This window comes from Eptatretus burgeri, chromosome 20 (assembly GCF_056783735.1).
Source record: "Eptatretus burgeri isolate ZD-2024b chromosome 20, Ebu_testis_v1, whole genome shotgun sequence".
Taxonomy (NCBI): Eukaryota; Metazoa; Chordata; class Myxini; order Myxiniformes; family Myxinidae; genus Eptatretus; species Eptatretus burgeri.
Genome location: NC_140980.1, coordinates 171,207 through 195,126, shown reverse-complemented (window position 1 = coordinate 195,126; position 23,920 = coordinate 171,207). Strand labels below are relative to the sequence as shown.

Sequence of the window (23,920 nt, the reverse complement as noted above, 5' to 3'; positions counted from 1 at the left end):
ATAACACGGACACAGAAGGAAGCTCTGATAGGGGAAAACTGGAAATTTGGAAGGAGGGGTTGGGGTTTGGGGGTGGGTGTTGACGAGGGTAGAAAAGATCATGGTTTGGGATTGGGGACGAGCTAAGATGGTGGTGAACAGCTGTGTTGAATACCTGCAGGGAAGAACGAGATTGAAGAATATTGGGATGCATATTAAGAAAACTTTCAGGAAAAGGGGAAACATGAGGGTATCAAGGAAAAGCAAGTTTGGGAATATATTTGACATCCAAGGGAAGAGGTGGGCAGGCATCAAAATTTCAACAAATATATTCACAACAACAAAGTGGATCAATCGACAACATACAAAGTTCAGGCATTCATCAATTTTTGGAAATGAGAGCAAAAAAAATTTGTTTGTCTTCATTGAGGAAAACCCAGTGGATCTGGAGGTTCGAGGTCAGGATCACAACGCAGTGTTTGTTTCAGCATGGATATGACTTCCAAGGAAATGTCGTCTGCGGAGAGGGAACAAAAACCCAATGCGGAGGTCGGGATGAGGAGGAAAGACAAGGCAAATGCGACGAAGCTTATTACCTCCGCCACCGAAGGTGGACAGAGCTGATGTTTCTCAAAAAGTTGTGGACGGATTACGACGGAACTTGGTAGATGAGTTGGGGAGGTGACAATAACAAGGAGATTCGATTGTGGTTCAAGTCCGGATGCAGGTCTGGCCTATCAGTGGGATACAAAACGTGAAGTGTTCAGCCAGGTGGAGGTGTGCGCTCGACCGAGTGCCGTTCTCATGTGAACACGGTTTAGTTTAATACCGTTCGGCTGTTCGCGGGAATAAAGATCCCGGTGCTGAGGAGTATCGCGTCTGCGTGCCTCTGATGCTGCGGCACGTCGTCGATTGGGAGATAGCACATTGCAATGAGGTTTCCAGCGAATGAAAACGGCAAACCAGCTGAGATTTACAGGCAATCAACTGCACAGTGTGGTGACGTGCGTCTCATGAAAAAATGTGGGTGCCTGCCACTGCTACGTGCATCATGTCGGAGCAGACCTGGGCATCAGTATTGAAAATATGGCAACCAAGCATTTATTCACGAGTGGAATTCAATGAAGCGTGCAACAACAGATGTCACAAAAGAATTCCCATTCGATTCAAAAAACAACAACTGGGATGTGAAGTCATCGTGAGATTTTAACAGCTTTGGACCCCGTCCATCGGCCTCCGTGTGACATCACATGACAAAGCCAATGGACTGAAATGGCTGTGTACCCTTGGCCTAATGATTCCTACGGTTTTGGCATGAAGATGTAAACAAATAGATGGGACAAATGTACACGTAGGAGGGCAATACCATGAAAAAAGAACTTCATACGGAATAAAAAGATCGAAAAAAAACCAACAACAAAAGCAACGAATGATCTGAGTGAGAAATGTCAATTGAAATGCGAACTGGATGAAACCGATGAGGGAGGGAGCAGTGTTACTGCAGAGCGCAGAGGATGAAAAGGCCGAAATGTGCATGAAGATGGATGAGGAATCATTATTACCATTGTCAAGCTCTTGTTGGAGATTAAGCTTCTGTCTCCCAAGCGTATCGATGTGCTCCTCCACAGTGTCAGCGGTGATGAGCCGGATCACCCTGACCGGCCTGCGGAGAGAAGATAAATTGTTTGAGTTCCATTTGTACGCATCATATAAATCATCAATGCTCCATGCTCAAACTTCGTCCGCAGCTTGATGGAGCACTGCTCTCCCCTTGGGGCTGGCTCCCCTGCGCACACCTTTCTCAGCTTGAAGCGATGGAAACAAAGGCTTTCAACATCATTGGAATCTCTCGCGATGAAGCTGATATGAGTCCATGAGCCTTTCACTTTCACATCGCAGACAGGTCGATGGTCTCTCTATCTTCTCCCGCCTCCTTCCTGGTCTTGCACCCTCGACTCTTTCCCTATTTTGTCCCCACGAGGTTTCCGCAAGGTGCACGTGGTCCACCATCAATCCTTTCTGGTTCACCCCTACTCATCCCACCTGTGGAAACAACTTCCACATTCTCTTTAATCTCGTTCTTCCCTCCAGATATTCAAGACAGCTGTTCACAACATTCTCAGATCATCCCCAAACCAAACCCATGATCTTTTCTACCCTCACTAACTCTCTCCAAGCCCACGTCTTTCCAAATTACCAGTTTTTTTTCCTTCCTGAGAGTTTGCTTCTGCATCCATCTTGTCCACCCCCTCTATCCTTCCCTCGTCCTCATTCTTCGTCACATCCCTCATCTTCGAAATCTCTCTCGATGTTGTCCCTCAACCTGACCCCTGTGTATTCCCCCCACTCCTTCTGCTGTTCGCTTTGTTCTGTTGCTCCCTAATCCGTTCTATGTTCTGGCTCCTCCACGAGCCTCGACTCTCGATAAAAAAATATTTTAAAAAGTTTCTCATCTGGTGCACTGGTCTCCGGCTTCCCACCATCAGAAAAATGACAAGTTGTTTTCATTACTTCGCAAATGGAACAATTCAGGAGCATGAGGTCCACGCAGATATGAGTTCAGAAGTCTGCCCTACTCTGCCCTGGCACCCTGCCCTACTCACCAAACTCTCTTCCCATGGTATTCAAGGCCATCTCCACTCATGGCTCGCAGACTTCCTCTCCTGTCGCAGTCAACGTGTGGCCCTAAATGGAGTTCTTTCATCCCCTCTTCCTGTGCAGGCTGGAGTTCCTCAAGGTAGCGTTCTGGGCCCTGTTCTTTTTCTGGTTTTCATCAATGATCTCTCGGACTCTCTGGAAAATCCTCTATTTCTCTTTGCCGATGACTCCACCCTCTGCCGTACCATCTGTCATCCCTCAGACCGGCAAGCAGCAGCTTCTTCGCTCACTGCAGATCTGGATAAAATCACAAACTGGTCCAACACGTGGAACATGTCTTTCAATCCAGACAAATCTCACACTCTCACTATGTCTCTTCGAAAGGACCGTTTAGAAAACCCCCCCATCCACTTTCTCAACAATCCTCTGGAAGAAGTCTTTTCTTTCAAGCTTCTCGGTCTCACTATCTGCCATGACCTTTCCTGGGAAAGTCACATTTCCAACCTTGCCTCAAAAGCCAGTCGCCGACTGGGAATCCTCCGTCGTGCAAAGTCCTTCCTCGGCCCTCTTGAGCTCCTGACCACTTACAAAGCTTTTGTCCGTAGCCTGATGGAGTACTGCTCTCCCCTCTGGGCTGGTGCTCCTGCCTCCCACCTTTCTCGACTTCACGCTGTCGAAACCAGGGCTTTTAAGATCATTGGCATCTCCCGCAATGAAGCTGAGTCTTTGGGCCTCTCACTCAATCACCGCAGGTTGGTCGGTGGTCTTTCTGTCTTCTACCGACTCCTCTCCAGCCTTGCCCGCCCTGCTCTCTCTGCGATTTGTCCCAACCACATTTCCACAGGGCGCTCAAGGTCCGCCAACAACCCCTTCTGGTAAAACTACCAAAATCACGAATCACTGCTCATCTTCACTCTTTCATTCCTCTTTTTCCCGCCTTTGGAATAAACTTCCTCACTCTATTCTTTCCCATTCTTCCCTCCAGGCTTTCAAAACAGCTGTTCACCACCACCTCTTATCTTCCCCCATCCAAATCCTCGATCTTTTCTACCCCCGATAATCCACCCAAGCCCACTTCCTTCAATTCTCCTGCTTTCCTTCCTGAAAGTCCCTGTAATGTCCATCTTCTCCTCGCCATGTTCCCCGTCCCATCCCCATCCCTCTCCCTTCCACAGTTCACCTGTGTCTGTTCCCCAATGATTTGTCCCTTCCACTCCCGCCCCTCTTGTCTCATGCCTCCTTGCTGTGAGTTGTGTGTTAGCTCTCATACGAGCCTCGACCAAGGTATACAAAAAAAAAAAAAAAAAAAAAAAAAAAAAAGTCACGTTTCAAAAGATGTTTCATTTAACTGTGTCGTACACCTTCCCACTGCTGGCTCGACATTGTAATACAGCAGTTACCCCGTGCACGCGAAGTGAAAGGAGTGAGATAATGTATTTACTCTGTCTGCTTGCCTGGCAGTCAAACAAATTCGAAAAATCATTCCAAACAGGAAACTTACTGTTTTTTAAAGACGTCATAAAGGACACAAACAACAGGCACGAATAATTAATGTAACATGTTCGATCAGGTGATGTACATGGTTTTCCAAAAAGACCTGGACAACTTTGGTTGTTGATATGTTGAGTACCACAAGTGATACGACGACACCCTTTGGTTTATATGATTCAGAAACTCATAACGTTTTTCTGTATTTTCAGGTCTTTTTTTGTTTTTCAGGTGGTTGTCAAAGAGGGAGCAGTGTTACTGCAGAGTGATGTCAAAGAAAATGACGACTCCACAGGAGAAAGCTCAGTGCGTCGAATGGTTCGTCGAGACGAGATCCGACAGCCAAGGAACCACAAATGACAGCCAAGGAAAAACAAAGAAAGAATGCGAAACTGGAATTAAAAAAAAATTAAAAGCCATTACCAGTTGACAAGCAGACATTCTGACAAGCAGAAACCAATAGAGAATGTGGGTGCACTTGTTGCTTCTAACCGAGTCTGGCCCAGCCTGTGGACCCTGGCAGCGGCCTGCTCATCGTTGTGGGGATTGAGGTCTGGGTCATGGATGATCACAGCGCTCGCTGCTGTGAGATTCAGTCCGAGGCCTCCGGCACGGGTCGACAGCAGGAAGGCAAATATATCAGGGTCTTCCACGAATTGATCCAATAGTTCTTGCCTGAAACACAAAAGAGGAACTTATAGATGCTTGTACAAGGTGCACAGACAGAAACTAGAACGGCACTGGGTAGAGCGCGTACCTCCGTCAGGCTGAACAGTTCACGTTTTGTATCCCACTGATAGGCCGGAGGTGGATCCGGACCTGAACCAAAATCGAATCGGCTCGTTCTCGTCACCTGACCAACTCATCCACAAAGTTTTGACATAACTCGTCCACAACCTTTTGAGATATCGGCCAATACATAGTTTTTGGCGCCATCACTCAATGGTGAAGGATCTGGATCTTCACTAAAATCGAACCAATTGATCCTTGTCATGCACCCAACCTGTCCAACAAATTTCGCCCGAATCCGTCCACAACCTTTTGAGATATCACACAAGACGGATGAACAGGGGTGAAAGCATCCTTCGTCTGGACTTCGGTGCAGAGCTAATTAAGCTAATTGGAAGCAGTGCATTTCACAAGGTTACCAGAATGACATCCATCTTCTACTATTCCTCTATTTTTGAGATAGTGGTATATATATATATATATATATATATATATATATATATATATATATATATATATATATATATATATATATATATATATATATATATATATATGTATAGTTTTCCTGATGTACGAGACAGTCGGAGTAGAGTTGCATGCTCCAAGATGCAGCGCTCTTTTTGGCCAAACTGCAAATCAGACAGCAGATGAGATGGCTGACAGCCTGGATGTGCAGCCTTTGAGCACAGCCAAGCCCCTTTGTGGGCTACCCTCTTACCTGTTATCCCCTCTCCCCCTCCCCCCCATTCTGCATTATCATTACCTTTCAGCAACGGGTGTGCTGCCATCGAAGCGTAAGAAGCGGAGATGTAGATTCGAGAGCAAACATTCAAGAATATCCAGCATTGAAGTGAACTGAGAGAAAAGTGCCACCCTGTCTCCCTGCACAGAGCAAGATGCAAAAACAATGAGCCGCCATCCTTTTAACCAAGGCAACAGTCTCGAACACTCAGGGCTTGAAACGGGAGTACGTCAGGCAGAGGTGCACGACATTCATTTCCAGGCAGAATAACGTACGCCACGAAAAGAGAAGGCAAGTCTCCCTGTTTGGCGGTGAAAGACAACATGAAAATCATTCCAGAGAGGAAACTCACTGTTTTCAGGGACATCCTAAAGGACACAAACAACAGGGACGAATAACTCATGCAACTTGTTCAATAAATCAGGTGGTGTAATCGATGGCGGTTAACTTCCGGAGAAAATAATTTTTTTCCCCTCCAGCCTTTAAAACCTTTAATTTTATTTAAATTGGATGATATACTTGAACACTGTAAAACACAAATCGACTTCCTGTCACTTCTAAAAACCTCCAGCTCAGCAATACTTAGTTAAAAATATGACGTCATCTTGACCAATCAAATTTTCCGCCGGCAATCTCAAACGTTGGGGAAGACTTCGAGATTCAGGACAAAACCACGAGACGGCATACCTGGTGAAAAAAACAAGCTCAAATGAGCTAAGATTCTCGTCCTCTGAATGATGACGTTATAAAAACGAATATGACGTCATTGTGATGTATCAGGTTTGCGATAAATTATCTGTGCTGATGCCCGGCTTGATTCCCGCAAACAAAATTCAAACAGCTTGCCTAGTTTCGGAGATAATGGGATCGGCGATTTCCATTCGCGGTGATATTATGACGTCAACTTTTTCTCTCGGAAGAATTTCCAAAATCGGAGATGGTTACTGTCTGCGCGTGGGCTTTGTGCATATACATGGCAAGTTTCACGAAGATCCGATGAAAACTCTGGGTTGTGAAACAAAAAATGTCAAAAAATAGGAATGACGTCATAAAAATTGATATGACGTCATAGTGATGTATCATATGTGCGGTAACTTATCCTTACTTACTTAGGGATCCTCCAAGAGTCTTAACGGTGATTAGTGTAATCGTCTTAACGGTGATTAGTGTAATAGTCTTAACGGTGATTAGTGTAATAGTCTTAACGGTGATTAGTGTAATAGTCTTAACGGTGATTAGTGTAATAGTCTTAACGGTGATTAGTGTAATAGTCTTAACGGTGATTAGTGTAATAGTCTTAACGGTGATTAGTGTAATAGTCTTAACGGTGATTAGTGTAATAGTCTTAACGGTGATTAGTGTAATAGTCTTAACGGTGATTAGTGTAATAGTCTTAACGGTGATTAGTGTAATAGTCTTAACGGTGATTAGTGTAATAGTCTTAACGGTGATTAGTGTAATAGTCTTAACGGTGATTAGTGTAATAGTCTTAACGGTGATTAGTGTAATAGTCTTAACGGTGATTAGTGTAATAGTCTTAACGGTGATTAGTGTAATAGTCTTAACGGTGATTGGTGTAATAGTCTTAACGGTGATTAGTGTAATAGTCTTAACGGTGATTAGTGTAATAGTCTTAACGGTGATTAGTGTAATAGTCTTAACGGTGATTAGTGTAATAGTCTTAACGGTGATTAGTGTAATAGTCTTAACGGTGATTAGTGTAACAGTCTTAACGGTGATTAGTGTAATAGTCTTAACGGTGATTAGTATCATAGTCTTAACGGTGATTAGTGTAATAGTCTTAACGGTGATTAGTGTAATAGTCTTAACGGTGATTAGTGTAATAGTCTTAATGGTCATAGCAGTGATTGGTGTAACAATCTTAGCAGTGATTGGTGTAACAGTTCTTGATGATGATTAGTGAACAATCTTAGCAGGTGATTGGTGTAACAGTCTCTTAGCAGTGATTGGTGTAATAGTCTTAGCAGTGATTGGTGTAACAGTCTGAATGTGAGTTAGTGTAACAGTCTTAGCAGTAGTTGGTGTAACAGTCTTAGCAGTGATTGGTGTAACAGTCTTAGCAGTGATTAGTCTTAACGGTGATTGGTGTAACAGTCTTAGCAGTGATTGGTGTAACAGTCTTAGCGATGATTGGTGTAACAATCTTAACGGTGATTAGTGTAACCGCGGTGATTGGTGTAACGGTGATTGGTGTAATAGTCTTAACGCATTGATTAGGTGTAACAATCTTAACGGTGATTGGTGTAACAGTCGCCGCGGTAACGGTGATTAGTGTAACTCTTAACGGTGAGATTAGTGTAACAGCGTCTTAACGGTTGATTGGTGTAATAGTCTTAGCAGTGATTGGTGTAACAGGGGTCATGATGATTGGTGTGATTAGTCTTAGTAACAGTCTTAGTGTACGGTGAGTCTTTGAGCAGTGATTAGTGTAACAGTCTTAACGTGATTAGTGTAACAGTCTTAACGGTGATGATTGTAATTGTGTCAGTCTTAACGGTGATTGGTGGTTAGTCTTAACGGAAGATGTAGTCTCTTAACGGTGATTAGTGTAATTGTCTTAGTCTTAACGGGGTGCGGTGATTAGTGTAACAATCTTAACGGTGATTAGTGTAACTTCGGCGATTGTCTTAACGGTGATTGGTGTATACTAGTCTTAATGATTAGTGTTAGGTGTAACAGTCTTAAACGGGGTGATTAGTGAACAATGGCTCTTAGCGGTGATTAGTGTAATAGTCTTAGCGGTGATTAGTGTAACAGGCCTAGTCTTAACGGGTGGATTAGTGTAATAGTCTTAACGGTGATTAGTGTAATAGTCTTAACGGTGATTAGTGTAACAGTCTTTAACGGTGATTAGTAATAGTCTCTTAACGGTGATTAGTGTAACAGCCTAGTCTTAACGGTGATTAGTGTGTAACAGTTGTCTTAACGGTGATTAGTGTAATAGTCTTAACGGTGATTAGTGTAATTGTCTTAACGGTGATTAGTGCACCTGCCTTAACGGTGATTCTTAACGGTAATAGTCTTTTTCGGCGATTGGTGTAATAGTCTTAACGGTATTTATAATAGCTCCAAACGGTGATTAGTGCAATAGTGTAATAGTTCAACGTGTGATTAGTGTAATAGTCTTAATTGTCTTGGTGATTAGTGTAATAGTCTTAACGGGATTAGTGTAATAGTCTTAACGGTGATGTAGTGCAATAGTCTTAACGGTGATTAGGTGTAATAGTCTTAACGGGGTGATTGTGTAATAGTAACGTTAGTGTAATTGTCTCGGTGATTAGGTGTAATCGCCTTATAGTCTTAACGGTGATTAGTGATTAGTGTAATAGTCTCAACGGTGATTGTGTAATAGTCTTAACGGTGATTAGTGTAACAGTCTTAACGGGTGATTAGTGTTCAACGGTGAGTCTTAACGGTGATTAGTGTAGTTGAATTTAACGTGTTGGTGTAATAGTCTTAACGGTGATTAGTGTAATTGTCTTAACGGCATTAGTGTAATCGCCTTAACGGTGATTCGGGTGGTAGTCTTTCCGCCAGGTAGTTGGTGTAATAGTCTTAACGGGTGATTAGTGTAACAGTCTTAACGGTGATTGGTGTATTAGCGTAATAGTCTTAACGGTGATAAATAGTCTTAACGGTGATTAGTGTAACAGTCTTAACGGTGATTGGTAAAATAGTCTGTAACAGTCTTAACGTGATTAGTGTAACAGTGTAACTTTAACGCAGTGATTAGTGTAACAGTCTTAGCAGTGATTATTGGTGTAACAGTCTTAAGAGTGATTAGTGTAACATGTAATCTTAACGGTGATTAGTGTAACAGTCTTAACGGTGATTGGTGTAATAGTCTTAACGGTGATTAGTGTAACAGGTGATTGGTGTAATAGTCTTAACGGTGATTAGGTGTAACAGTCTTAACGGTGATTAGTGTAACAACAGTCTTAACGGTGATTAGTGTAACAGTCTTAACGGTGATTAGTGTAACAGTCTTAACGGTGATTAGTGTAACAGTCTTAACGGTGATTAGTGTAACAGTCTTAACGGTGATTAGTGTAACAGTCTTAACGGTGATTAGTGTAACAGTCTTAACGGTGATTAGTGTAATTGTCTTAACGGTGATTAGTGTAATCGTCTTAACGGTGATTCGTGTAATAGTCTTTTCGGCGATTGGTGTAATAGTCTTAACGGTGATTAGTGTAATAGTCTTAACGGTGATTAGTGCAATAGTCTTAACGGTGATTAGTGTAATAGTCTTAACGGTGATTAGTGTAATAGTCTTAACGGTGATTAGTGTAATAGTCTTAACGGTGATTAGTGTAATAGTCTTAACGGTGATTAGTGCAATAGTCTTAACGGTGATTAGTGTAATAGTCTTAACGGTGATTGGTGTAATAGTCTTAACGGTGATTAGTGTAATTGTCTTAACGGTGATTAGTGTAATCGTCTTAACGGTGATTCGTGTAATAGTCTTTTCGGCGATTGGTGTAATAGTCTTAACGGTGATTAGTGTAATAGTCTTAACGGTGATTGGTGTAATAGTCTTAACGGTGATTAGTGTAATAGTCTTAACGGTGATTAGTGTAACAGTCTTAACGGTGATTAGTGTAATAGTCTTTACGGTGATTAGTGTAATCGTCTTAACGGTGATTAGTGTAAGTCTTAACGGTGATTAGTGTAACAGTCTTAACGGTGATTAGTGTAATAGTCTTAACGGTGATTAGTGTAATTGTCTTAACGGTGATTAGTGTAATCGTCTTAACGGTGATTCGTGTAATAGTCTTAACAGTGATTAGTGTAATAGTCTTAACGGTGATTAGTGTAACAGTCTTAACGGTGATTAGTGTAACAGTCTTAACGGTGATTAGTGTAACAGTCTTAACGGTGATTAGTGTAACAGTCTTAACGGTGATTAGTGTAACAGTCTTAACAGTGATTAGTGTAACAGTCTTAACGGTGATTAGGTGCGTAACAGTCTTAACGGTGATTAGTGTAACAGTCTTAACGGTGATTAGTGTAACAGTCTTAACGGTGATTGGTGTAATAGTCTTAACGGTGATTAGTGTAACAATCTTAACGGTGATTAGTGTAACAGTCTTAACGGTGATTAGTGTAACAATCTTAACGGTGATTAGTGTAACAGTCTTAACGTGTGATTGGTGTAATAGTCTTAACGGTGATTAGTGTAAATAAAGTCTTAATCGCAGGTGATTAGTGTAACAGTCTTAACGGTGATTAGTGTAACAGTCTTAACGGTGATTAGTGTAACAGTCTTAACGGTGATTAGTGTAACAGTCTTAACGGTGATTAGTGTAACAGTCTTAACGGTGATTAGTGTAACAGTCTTAACGGTGATTAGTGTAACAGTCTTAACGGTGATTAGTGTAATTGTCTTAACGGTGATTAGGTGTAATAGTCTTAACGGTGATTCGAGGTAATAGTCTTTTTCCGGCGATTGGTGTAATAGTCTTAACGGTGATTAGTGTAATAGTCTTAACAGTGATTAGTGTAATAGTCTTAACGGTGATTAGTGTAACAGTCTTAACGGTGATTAGTGTAACAGTCTTAACGGTGATTAGTGTAACAGTCTTAACGGTGATTAGTGTAACAGTCTTAACGGTGATTAGTGTAACAGTCTTAACGGTGATTAGTGTAACAGTCTTAACGGTGATTAGTGTAACAGTCTTAACGGTGATTGGTGTAATAGTCTTAACGGTGATTAGTGTAACAGTCTTAACGGTGATTAGTGTAATAGTCTTTACGGTGATTAGTGTAATCGTCTTAACGGTGATTAGTGTAAGTCTTAACGGTGATTAGTGTAACAGTCTTAACGGTGATTAGTGTAATAGTCTTAACGGTGATTAGTGTAATTGTCTTAACGGTGATTAGTGTAATCGTCTTAACGGTGATTCGTGTAATAGTCTTAACAGTGATTAGTGTAATAGTCTTAACGGTGATTAGTGTAACAGTCTTAACGGTGATTAGTGTAACAGTCTTAACGGTGATTAGTGTAACAGTCTTAACGGTGATTAGTGTAACAGTCTTAACGGTGATTAGTGTAACAGTCTTAACGGTGATTAGTGTAACAGTCTTAACGGTGATTAGTGTAACAGTCTTAACGGTGATTGGTGTAATAGTCTTAACGGTGATTAGTGTAACAGTCTTAACGGTGATTAGTGTAACAATCTTAACGGTGATTAGTGTAACAGTCTTAACGGTGATTGGTGTAATAGTCTTAACGGTGATTAGTGTAACAGTCTTAACGGTGATTAGTGTAACAGTCTTAACGGTGATTAGTGTAACAGTCTTAACGGTGATTAGTGTAACAGTCTTAACGGTGATTAGTGTAACAGTCTTAACGGTGATTAGTGTAACAGTCTTAACGGTGATTAGTGTAACAGTCTTAACGGTGATTAGTGTAACAGTCTTAACGGTGATTGGTGTAATTAGTCTTAACTGTGATTAGTGTAACAGTCTTAACGATTAGTGTAACAGTCTTAACGGTGATTAGGTGTAACAGTCTTAACGGTGATTAGTGTAACAGTCTTAACGGTGATTAGTGTAACAGTCTTAACGGTGATTAGTGTAACAGTCTTAACGGTGATTAGTGTAACAGTCTTAACGGTGATTAGTGTAACAGTCTTAACGGTGATTAGTGTAACAGTCTTAACGGTGATTAGTGTAACAGTCTTAACGCGGTGATTAGTGTAATTGTCTTAACGGTGATTAGTGTAATCGCCTTAACGGTGATTCGTGGTAATAGTCTTTAACGGGTGATTAGTGCAATAGTCTTAACGGTGATTAGTGTAATAGTCTTAACGGTGATTAGTGTGATAGTGTTAACGGTGATTAGTGTAACAGTCTTAACGCCGGTGATTAGTGTAACAGTCTTAACGGTGATTGGTGTAATAGTCTTAACGGGTGATTAGTGTAACAATCTTAACGGGTGATTAGTGTAACAGTCTTAACGGTGATTAGTGTAACAATCTTAACTGTGATTAGTGTAACAGTCTTAACGGTGATTGGTGTAATAGTCTTAACGGTGATTAGTGTAACAGTCTTAACGGTGATTAGTGTAACAGTCTTAACGGTGATTAGTGTAACAGTCTTAACGGTGATTAGTGTAACAGTCTTAACGGTGATTAGTGTAACAGTCTTAACGGTGATTAGTGTAACAGTCTTAACGGTGATTAGTGTAACAGTCTTAACGGTGATTAGTGTAACAGTCTTAACGGTGATTAGTGTAACAGTCTTAACGGTGATTAGTGTAACAGTCTTAACGGTGATTGGTGTAATAGTCTTAACGGTGATTAGTGTAACAATCTTAACGGTGATTAGTGTAACAGTCTTAACGGTGATTAGTGTAACAATCTTAACGGTGATTAGTGTAACAGTCTTAACGGTGATTGGTGTAATAGTCTTAACGGTGATTAGTGTAACAGTCTTAACGGTGATTAGTGTAACAGTCTTAACGGTGATTAGTGTAACAGTCTTAACGGTGATTAGTGTAACAGTCTTAACGGTGATTAGTGTAACAGTCTTAACGGTGATTAGTGTAACAGTCTTAACGGTGATTAGTGTAACAGTCTTAACGGTGATTAGTGTAACAGTCTTAACGGGTGATTAGTGTAACAGTCTTAACGGTGATTAGTGTAATTGTCTTAACGGTGATTAGTGTAATCTGCCTTAACGGTGATTCGTGTAATAGTCTTTCGGCGATTGGTGTAATAGTCTTAACGGTGATTAGTGTAATAGTCTAAACTGTGATTAGTGCAATAGGTCTTAACGGTGATTAGTGTAATAGTCTTAACGGTGATTAGTGTAATAGTCTTTAACGGTGATTAGTGTAATAGTCTTAACGGTGATTAGTGTAATAGTCTTAACGGGTGATTAGTGCAATAGTCTTAACGGTGATTAGTGTAATAGTCTTAACGGTGATTGGTGTAATAGTCTTAACGGTGATTAGTGTAATTGTCTTAACGGTGATTAGTGTAATCGTCTTAACGGTGATTCGTGTAATAGTCTTTTCGGCGATTGGTGTAATAGTCTTAACGGTGATTAGTGTAATAGTCTCAACGGTGATTGGTGTAATAGTCTTAACGGTGATTAGTGTAATAGTCTTAACGGTGATTAGTGTAACAGTCTTAACGGTGATTAGTGTAACAGTCTTAACGGTGATTAGTGTAATAGTCTTAACGGTGATTAGTGCAATAGTCTTAACGGTGATTAGTGTAATAGTCTTAACGGTGATTGGTGTAATAGTCTTAACGGTGATTAGTGTAATTGTCTTAACGGTGATTAGTGTAATCGTCTTAACGGTGATTCGTGTAATAGTCTTTTCGGCGATTGGTGTAATAGTCTTAACGGTGATTAGTGTAATAGTCTCAACGGTGATTGGTGTAATAGTCTTAACGGTGATTAGTGTAATAGTCTTAACGGTGATTAGTGTAACAGTCTTAACGGTGATTAGTGTAACAGTCTTAACGGTGATTAGTGTAACAGTCTTAACGGTGATTAGTGTAACAGTCTTAACGGTGATTAGTGTAACAGTCTTAACGGTGATTGGTGTAATAGTCTTAACGGTGATTAGTGTAACAATCTTAACGGTGATTAGTGTAACAGTCTTAACGGTGATTAGTGTAACAATCTTAACGGTGATTAGTGTAACAGTCTTAACGGTGATTGGTGTAATAGTCTTAACGGTGATTAGTGTAACAGTCTTAACGGTGATTAGTGTAACAGTCTTAACGGTGATTAGTGTAACAGTCTTAACGGTGATTAGTGTAACAGTCTTAACGGTGATTAGTGTAACAGTCTTAACGGTGATTAGTGTAACAGTCTTAACGGTGATTAGTGTAACAGTCTTAACGGTGATTAGTGTAACAGTCTTAACGGTGATTAGTGTAACAGTCTTAACGGTGATTAGTGTAATTGTCTTAACGGTGATTAGTGTAATCGTCGTAACGGTGATTCGCGGTAATAGTCTTTTTCGGCACATTGGTGTAATAGTCTTAACGGTGATTAGTGTAATAGTCTTAACGGTGATTAGTGCAATAGTCTTACCGGTGATTAGTGTAATAGTCTTAACGGCAGTGATTAGTGTAATAGTCTTAAAGGTGATTAGTGTAATAGTCTTAACGGTGATTAGTGTAATAGTCTTAACGGTGATTAGTGCAATAGTCTTAACGGTGATTAGTGTAATAGTCTTAACGGTGATTGGTGTAATAGTCTTAACGGTGATTAGTGTAATTGTCTTAACGGTGATTAGTGTAATCGCCTTCAACGGGTGATTCTGTAATAGTCTTTTTCTCGGCGATTGGTGTAATAGTCTTAACGGTGATTAGTGTAATAGTCTCAACGGTGATTGGTGTAATAGTCTTAACGGTGATTAGTGTAATAGTCTTAACGGTGATTAGTGTAACAGTCTGAACGGTGATTAGTGTAACAGTCTTTACGGTGATTAGTGTAATCGCCTTTAACGGTGATTAGTGTAAGTCTTAACGGTGATTAGTGTAACAGTCTTAACGGTGATTAGTGTAATAGTCTTAACGGTGATTAGTGTAATTGTCTTAACGGTGATTAGTGTAATCGCCTTTAACGGTGATTCAGTGGTAATAGTCTTAACAGTGATTAGTGTAATAGTCTTAACGGTGATTAGTGTAACAGTCTTAACGGTGATTAGTGTAACAGTCTTAACGGTGATTAGTGTAACAGTCTTAACGGTGATTAGTGTAACAGTCTTAACGGTGATTAGTGTAACAGTCTTAACAGTGATTAGTGTAACAGTCTTAACGGTGATTAGTGTAACAGTCTTAACGGTGATTAGTGTAACAGTCTTAACGGTGATTAGTGTAACAGTCTTAACGGTGATTGGTGTAATAGTCTTAACGGTGATTAGTGTAACAATCTTAACGGTAATTAGTGTAACAGTCTTAACGGTGATTAGTGTAACAATCTTAACGGTGATTAGTGTAACAGTCTTAACGGTGATTGGTGTAATAGTCTTAACGGTGATTAGTGTAACAGTCTTAACGGTGATTAGTGTAACAGTCTTAACGGTGATTAGTGTAACAGTCTTAACGGTGATTAGTGTAACAGTCTTAACGGTGATTAGTGTAACAGTCTTAACGGTGATTAGTGTAACAGTCTTAACGGTGATTAGTGTAACAGTCTTAACGGTGATTAGGTGTAACAGTCTTAACGGTGATTAGTGTAATTGTCTTAACGGTGATTAGTGTAATAGTCTTAACGGTGATTCGATGTAATAGTCTTTTTCAAGCCATTGGTGTAATAGTCTTAACGGTGATTAGTGTAATAGTCTTAACAGTGATTAGTGTAATAGTCTTAATGGTGATTAGTGTAACAGTCTTAACGGTGATTAGTGTAACAGTCTTAACGGTGATTAGTGTAACAGTCTTAACGGTGATTAGTGTAACAGTCTTAACGGTGATTAGTGTAACAGTCTTAACGGTGATTAGTGTAACAGTCTTAACGGTGATTAGTGTAACAGTCTTAACGGTGATTGGTGTAATAGTCTTAACGGTGATTAGTGTAACAATCTTAACGGTGATTAGTGTAACAGTCTTAACGGTGATTAGTGTAACAATCTTAACGGTGATTAGTGTAACAGTCTTAACGGTGATTGGTGTAATAGTCTTAACGGTGATTAGTGTAACAGTCTTAACGGTGATTAGTGTAACAGTCTTAACGGTGATTAGTGTAACAGTCTTAACGGTGATTAGTGTAACAATCTTAACGGTGATTAGTGTAACAGTCTTAACGGTGATTAGTGTAACAGTCTTAACGGTGATTGGTGTAATAGTCTTAACGGTGATTAGTCTAATAGTCTTAACGGTGTTTAGTGTAATAGTCTTAACGGTGTTTAGTGTAATAGTCTTAACGGTGATTAGTGTAACAGTCTTAACGGTGATTAGTGTAATAGTCTTAACGGTGATTGGTGTAATAGTCTTAACGGTGATTAGTGTAATAGTCTTAACGGTGATTAGTGTAACAATCTTAATGGTGATTAGTGTAACAGTCTTAACGGTGATTAGTGTAATAGTCTTAATAGGTGATTAGTGTAACAGTCTTAACGGTGATTAGTATCATAGTCTTAACGGTGATTAGTGTAACAGTCTTAACGGTGATTAGTGTAACAGTCTTAACGGTGATTAGTGTAACAGTCTTAACGGTGATTAGTGTAACAGTCTTAACGGTGATTAGTGTAATTGTCTTAACGGTGATTAGTGTAATCGTCCTTAACGGTGATTCTGTGGTAATAGTCTTTTTTCGCGATTGGTGTAATAGTCTTAACGGTGATTAGTGTAATAGTCTTAACGGTGATTAGTGCAATAGTCTTAACGGTGATTAGTGTAATAGTCTTAACGGTGATTAGTGTAATAGTCTTAACGGTGATTAGTGTAATAGTCTTAACGGTGATTAGTGTAATAGTCTTAACGGTGATTAGTGCAATAGTCTTAACGGTGATTAGTGTAATAGTCTTAACGGTGATTAGTGTAACAGTCTTAACGGTGATTAGTGTAACAGTCTTAACGGTGATTAGTGTAACAGTCTTAACGGTGATTAGTGTAACAGTCTTAACGGTGATTAGTGTAACAGTCTTAACGGTGATTAGTGTAACAGTCTTAACGGTGATTAGTGTAACAGTCTTAACGGTGATTAGTGTAACAGTCTTAACGGTGATTAGTGTAACAGTCTTAACGGTGATTAGTGTAACAGTCTTAACGGTGATTAGTGTAATTGTCTTAACGGTGATTAGTGTAATCGTCTTAACGGTGATTCGTGTAATAGTCTTAACGGTGATTAGTGCAATAGTCTTAACGGTGATTAGTGTAATAGTCTTAACGGTGATTAGTGTAATAGTCTTAACGGTGATTAGTGTAACAGTCTTAACGGTGATTAGTGTAACAGTCTTTAATCAGTGATTGGTGTAATAGTCTTAACGGTGATTAGTGTAACAATCTTTAACGGTGATTAGTGTATCAGTCTTACCGTTGATTAGTGTAACAATCTTAACGGTGATTAGTGTAACAGTCTTAACGGTGATTGGTGTAATAGTCTTAACGGTGATTAGTGTAACAGTCTTAACGGTGATTAGTGTAACAGTCTTAACGGTGATTAGTGTAACAGTCTTAACGGTGATTAGTGTAACAGTCTTAACGGAGATTAGTGTAACAGTCTTAACGCAGTGATTAGTGTAACAGTCCCTAACGGTGATTAGTGTAACAGTCTTAACGGTGATTAGTGTAACAGTCTTAACGGTGATTAGTGTAACAGTCTTAACGGTGATTAGTGTAACAGTCTTAACGGTGATTGGTGTAATAGTCTTAACGGTGATTAGTGTAACAATCTTAACGGTGATTAGTGTAACAGTCTTAACGGTGATTAGTGTAACAATCTTAACGGTGATTAGTGTAACAGTCTTAACGGTGATTGGTGTAATAGTCTTAACGGTGATTAGTGTAACAGTCTTAACGGTGATTAGTGTAACAGTCTTAACGGTGATTAGTGTAACAGTCTTTAACGACAGTGATTAGTGTAACAGTCTTAACGGTGATTAGTGTAACAGTCTTAACGGTGATTAGTGTAACAGTCTTAACGGTGATTAGTGTAACAGTCTTAACGGTGATTAGTGTAACAGTCTTAACGGTGATTAGTGTAACAGTCTTAACGGTGATTAGTGTAATTGTCTTAACGGTGATTCGTGTAATAGTCTTTTCGGCGATTGGTGTAATAGTCTTAACGGTGATTAGTGTAATAGTCTTAACGGTGATTAGTGCAATAGTCTTAACGGTGATTAGTGTAATAGTCTTAACGGTGATTAGTGTAATAGTCTTAACGGTGATTAGTGTAATAGTCTTAACGGTGATTAGTGTAATAGTCTTAACGGTGATTAGTGCAATAGTCTTAACGGTGATTAGTGTAATAGTCTTAACGGTGATTGGTGTAATAGTCTTAACGGTGATTAGTGTAATTGTCTTAACGGTGATTAGTGTAATCGTCTTAACGGTGATTCGTATAATAGTCTTTTTCGGCGATTGGTGTAATAGTCTTAACGGTGATTAGTGTAATAGTCTTAACGGGGTGATTGGTGTAATAGTCTTAACGGTGATTAGTGTAATAGTTCCTAACGGTGATTAGTGTAACAGTCTTAACGGTGATTAGTGTAATAGTCTTTACGGTGATTAGTGTAATCGTCTTAACGGTGATTAGTGTAAGTCTTAACGGTGATTAGTGTAACAGTCTTAACGGTGATTAGTGTAATAGTCTTAACGGTGATTAGTGTAATTGTCTTAACGGTGATTAGTGTAATCGCCTTAACGTGATTCGTAATAGTCTTAACAGTGATTAGTGTAATAGTCTTAACGGTGATTAGTGTAACAGTCTTAACGGTGATTAGTGTAACAGTCTTTAACGCAGTGATTAGTGTAACAGTCTTAACGGTGATTAGTGTAACAGTCTTAACGGTGATTAGTGTAACAGTCTTAACAGTGATTAGTGTAACAGTCTTAACGGTGATTAGTGTAACAGTCTTAACGGTGATTAGTGTAACAGTCTTAACGGTGATTAGTGTAACAGTCTTAACGGTGATTGGTGTAATAGTCTTAACGGTGATTAGTGTAACAATCTTAACGGTGATTAGTGTAACAGTCTTAACGGTGATTAGTGTAACAATCTTAACGGTGATTAGTGTAACAGTCTTAACGGTGATTGGTGTAATAGTCTTAACGGTGATTAGTGTAACAGTCTTAACGGTGATTAGTGTAACAGTCTTAACGGTGATTAGTGTAACAGTCTTAACGGTGATTAGTGTAACAGTCTTAACGGTGATTAGTGTAACAGTCTTAACGGTGATTAGTGTAACAGTCTTAACGGTGATTAGTGTAACAGTCTTAACGGTGATTAGTGTAACAGTCTTAACGGTGATTAGTGTAATTGTCTTAACGGTGATTAGTGTAATAGTCTTAACGGTGATTCGTGTAATAGTCTTTTCGGCGATTGGTGTAATAGTCTTAACGGTGATTAGTGTAATAGTCTTAACAGTGATTAGTGTAATAGTCTTAATGGTGATTAGTGTAACAGTCTTAACGGTGATTAGTGTAACAGTCTTAACGGTGATTAGTGTAACAGTCTTAACGGTGATTAGTGTAACAGTCTTAACGGTGATTAGTGTAACAGTCTTAACGGTGATTAGTGTAACAGTCTTAACGGTGATTAGTGTAACAGTCTTAACGGTGATTGGTGTAATAGTCTTAACGGTGATTAGTGTAACAATCTTAACGCAGTGATTAGTGTAACAGTCTTAACGGGTGATTAGTGTAACAATCTTAACGGTGATTAGTGTAACAGTCTTAACGGTGATTGGTGTAATAGTCTTAACGGTGATTAGTGTAACAGTCTTAACGGTGATTAGTGTAACAGTCTTAACGGTGATTAGTGTAACAGTCTTAACGGTGATTAGTGTAACAATCTTAACGGTGATTAGTGTAACAGTCTTAACGGTGATTAGTGTAACAGTCTTAACGGTGATTGGTGTAATAGTCTTAACGGTGATTAGTCTAATAGTCTTAACGCAGTTGTTTAGTGTAATAGTCTTAACGGTGTTTAGTGTAATAGTCTTAACGGTGATTAGTGTAACAGTCTTAACGGTGATTAGTGTAATAGTCTTAACGGTGATTGGTGTAATAGTCTTAACGGTGATTAGTGTAATAGTCTTAACGGTGATTAGTGTAACAATCTTAATGGTGATTAGTGTAACAGTCTTAACGGTGATTAGTGTAATAGTCTTAATAGGTGATTAGTGTAACAGTCTTAACGGTGATTAGTATCATAGTCTTAACGGTGATTAGTGTAACAGTCTTAACGGTGATTAGTGTAACAGTCTTAACGGTGATTAGTGTAACAGTCTTAACGGTGATTAGTGTAACAGTCTTAACGGTGATTAGTGTAATTGTCTTAACGGTGATTAGTGTAATCGTCTTAACGGTGATTCGTGTAATAGTCTTTTCGGCGATTGGTGTAATAGTCTTAACGGTGATTAGTGTAATAGTCTTAACGGTGATTAGTGCAATAGTCTTAACGGTGATTAGTGTAATAGTCTTAACGGTGATTAGTGTAATAGTCTTAACGGTGATTAGTGTAATAGTCTTAACGGTGATTAGTGTAATAGTCTTAACGGTGATTAGTGCAATAGTCTTAACGGTGATTAGTGTAATAGTCTTAACGGTGATTAGTGTAACAGTCTTAACGGTGATTAGTGTAACAGTCTTAACGGTGATTAGTGTAACAGTCTTAACGGTGATTAGTGTAACAGTCTTAACGGTGATTAGTGTAACAGTCTTAACGGTGATTAGTGTAACAGTCTTAACGGTGATTAGTGTAACAGTCTTAACGGTGATTAGTGTAACAGTCTTAACGGTGATTAGTGTAACAGTCTTAACGGTGATTAGTGTAACAGTCTTAACGGTGATTAGTGTAATTGTCTTAACGGTGATTAGTGTAATCGTCTTAACGGTGATTCGTGTAATAGTCTTAACGGTGATTAGTGCAATAGTCTTAACGGTGATTAGTGTAATAGTCTTAACGGTGATTAGTGTAATAGTCTTAACGGTGATTAGTGTAACAGTCTTAACGGTGATTAGTGTAACAGTCTTAACGGTGATTGGTGTAATAGTCTTAACGGTGATTAGTGTAACAATCTTAACGGTGATTAGTGTAACAGTCTTAACGGTGATTAGTGTAACAATCTTAACGGTGATTAGTGTAACAGTCTTAACGGTGATTGGTGTAATAGTCTTAACGGTGATTAGTGTAACAGTCTTAACGGTGATTAGTGTAACAGTCTTAACGGTGATTAGTGTAACAGTCTTAACGGTGATTAGTGTAACAGTCTTAACGGTGATTAGTGTAACAGTCTTAACGGTGATTAGTGTAACAGTCTTAACGGTGATTAGTGTAACAGTCTTAACGGTGATTAGTGTAACAGTCTTAACGGTGATTAGTGTAACAGTCTTAACGGTGATTAGTGTAACAGTCTTAACGGTGATTGGTGTAATAGTCTTAACGGTGATTAGTGTAACAATCTTAACGGTGATTAGTGTAACAGTCTTAACGGTGATTAGTGTAACAATCTTAACGGTGATTAGTGTAACAGTCTTAACGGTGATTGGTGTAATAGTCTTAACGGTGATTAGTGTAACAGTCTTAACGGTGATTAGTGTAACAGTCTTAACGGTGATTAGTGTAACAGTCTTAACGGTGATTAGTGTAAAATAGTCTTAACGGTGATTAGTGTAACAGTCTTAACGGTGATTAGTGTAACAGTCTTAACGGTGATTAGTGTAACAGTCTTAACGGTGATTAGTGTAACAGTCTTAACGGTGATTAGTGTAACAGTCTTAACGGTGATTAGTGTAATTGTCTTAACGGTGATTAGTGTAATCGTCTTAACGGTGATTCGTGTAATAGTCTTTTCGGCGATTGGTGTAATAGTCTTAACGGTGATTAGTGTAATAGTCTAAACGGTGATTAGTGCAATAGTCTTAACGGTGATTAGTGTAATAGTCTTAACGGTGATTAGTGTAATAGTCTTAACGGTGATTAGTGTAATAGTCTTAACGGTGATTAGTGTAATAGTCTTAACGGTGATTAGTGCAATAGTCTTAACGGTGATTAGTGTAATAGTCTTAACGGTGATTGGTGTAATAGTCTTAACGGTGATTAGTGTAATTGTCTTAACGGTGATTAGTGTAATCGTCTTAACGGTGATTCGTAATAGTCTTTTTCAAGGCCATTGGTGTAATAGTCTTAACGGAGTGATTAGTGTAATAGTCTCAACGGTGATTGGTGTAATAGTCTTTAACGGTGATTAGTGTAATAGTCTTAACGGTGATTAGTGTAACAGTCTTTAACGGTGATTAGTGTAACAGTCTTAACGGTGATTAGTGTAATAGTCTTAACGGTGATTAGTGCAATAGTCTTATCGGTGATTAGTGTAATAGTCTTAACGGTGATTGGTGTAATAGTCTTAACGGTGATTACTGTAATTGTCTTAACGGTCATTAGTGTAGTCTGCCTTAACGGTGATTCGTGTAATAGTCTTTTTTCGCGATTGGTGTAATAGTCTTCACGGTGATTAGTGTAATAGTCTTAACGGTGATTAGTGTAATAGTCTTCACGGTGATTGGTGTAATAGTCTTAACGGTGATTAGTGTAACAGTCTTAACGGTGATTAGTGTAACAGTCTTAACGGTGATTAGTGTAATAGTCTTAACGGTGATTAGTGTAACAGTCTTAACGGTGATTAGTGTAACAGTCTTAACGGTGATTGGTGTAATAGTCTTAACGGTGATTAGTGTAACAATCTTAACGGTGATTAGTGTAACAGTCTTAACGGTGATTAGTGTAACAATCTTAACGGTGATTAGTGTAACAGTCTTAACGGTGATTGGTGTAATAGTCTTAACGGTGATTAGTGTAACAGTCTTAACGGTGATTAGTGTAACAGTCTTAACGGTGATTAGTGTAACAGTCTTAACGGTGATTAGTGTAACAGTCTTAACGGTGATTAGTGTAACAGTCTTAACGGTGATTAGTGTAACAGTCTTAACGGTGATTAGTGTAACAGTCTTAACGGTGATTAGTGTAACAGTCTTAACGGTGATTAGTGTAACAGTCTTAACGGTGATTAGTGTAATTGTCTTAACGGTGATTAGTGTAATCGCCTTTTAGCAACGGTGATTCATCTGTGGTAATAGTCTTTCGGCGATTGGTGTAATAGTCTTAACGGTGATTAGTGTAATAGTCTTAACGGTGATTAGTGCAATAGTCTTAACGGTGATTAGTGTAATAGTCTTAACGGTGATTAGTGTAATAATCTTAACACTGATTAGTGTAATAGTCTTAACGGGTGATTAGTTTAATAGTCTTAACGGTGATTAGTGCAATAGTCTTAACGGTGATTAGTGTAATAGTCTTAACGGTGATTGCTGTAATAGTCTTAACGGTGATTAGTGTAATTGTCTTAACGGTGATTAGTGTAATCGTCTTAACGGTGATTCGTAATAGTCTTTTTTCGGCGACAGGTGTAATAGTCTTAACGGTGATTAGTGTAATAGTCTTAACGGTGATTGGTGTAATAGTCTTAACGGTGATTAGTGTAATAGTCTTAACGGTGATTAGTGTAACAGTCTTAACGGTGATTAGTGTAATAGTCTTTACGGTGATTAGTGTAATCGTCTTAACGGTGATTAGTGTAAGTCTTAACGGTGATTAGTGTAACAGTCTTAACGGTGATTAGTGTAATAGTCTTAACGGTGATTAGTGTAATTGTCTTAACGGTGATTA

General features: G+C 39.1%; 1 protein-coding gene across 3 annotated transcripts in view; it reads right to left on the bottom strand.

Moving 5' to 3' along the window:
- Positions 1–232: 232 nt before the first annotated feature.
- LOC147008220 (SWI/SNF-related matrix-associated actin-dependent regulator of chromatin subfamily A containing DEAD/H box 1B-like) overlaps positions 233–23,920 on the bottom strand; it is a 37,199-nt gene continuing 13,511 nt past the window's right edge. For all 3 annotated transcript variants that reach the window (XM_085865100.1, XM_085865101.1, XM_085865099.1), the window contains exons 6-9: positions 5,561–5,679; positions 4,558–4,740; positions 1,542–1,642; positions 233–496 (exon numbers count right to left, since the gene is read on the bottom strand). In XM_085865100.1, the coding sequence (XP_085721226.1) occupies positions 402–496; positions 1,542–1,642; positions 4,558–4,740; positions 5,561–5,679 (498 nt within the window). In that variant the 3' untranslated portion in view covers positions 233–401. The remainder of the gene's footprint in view (positions 497–1,541; positions 1,643–4,557; positions 4,741–5,560; positions 5,680–23,920) is intronic.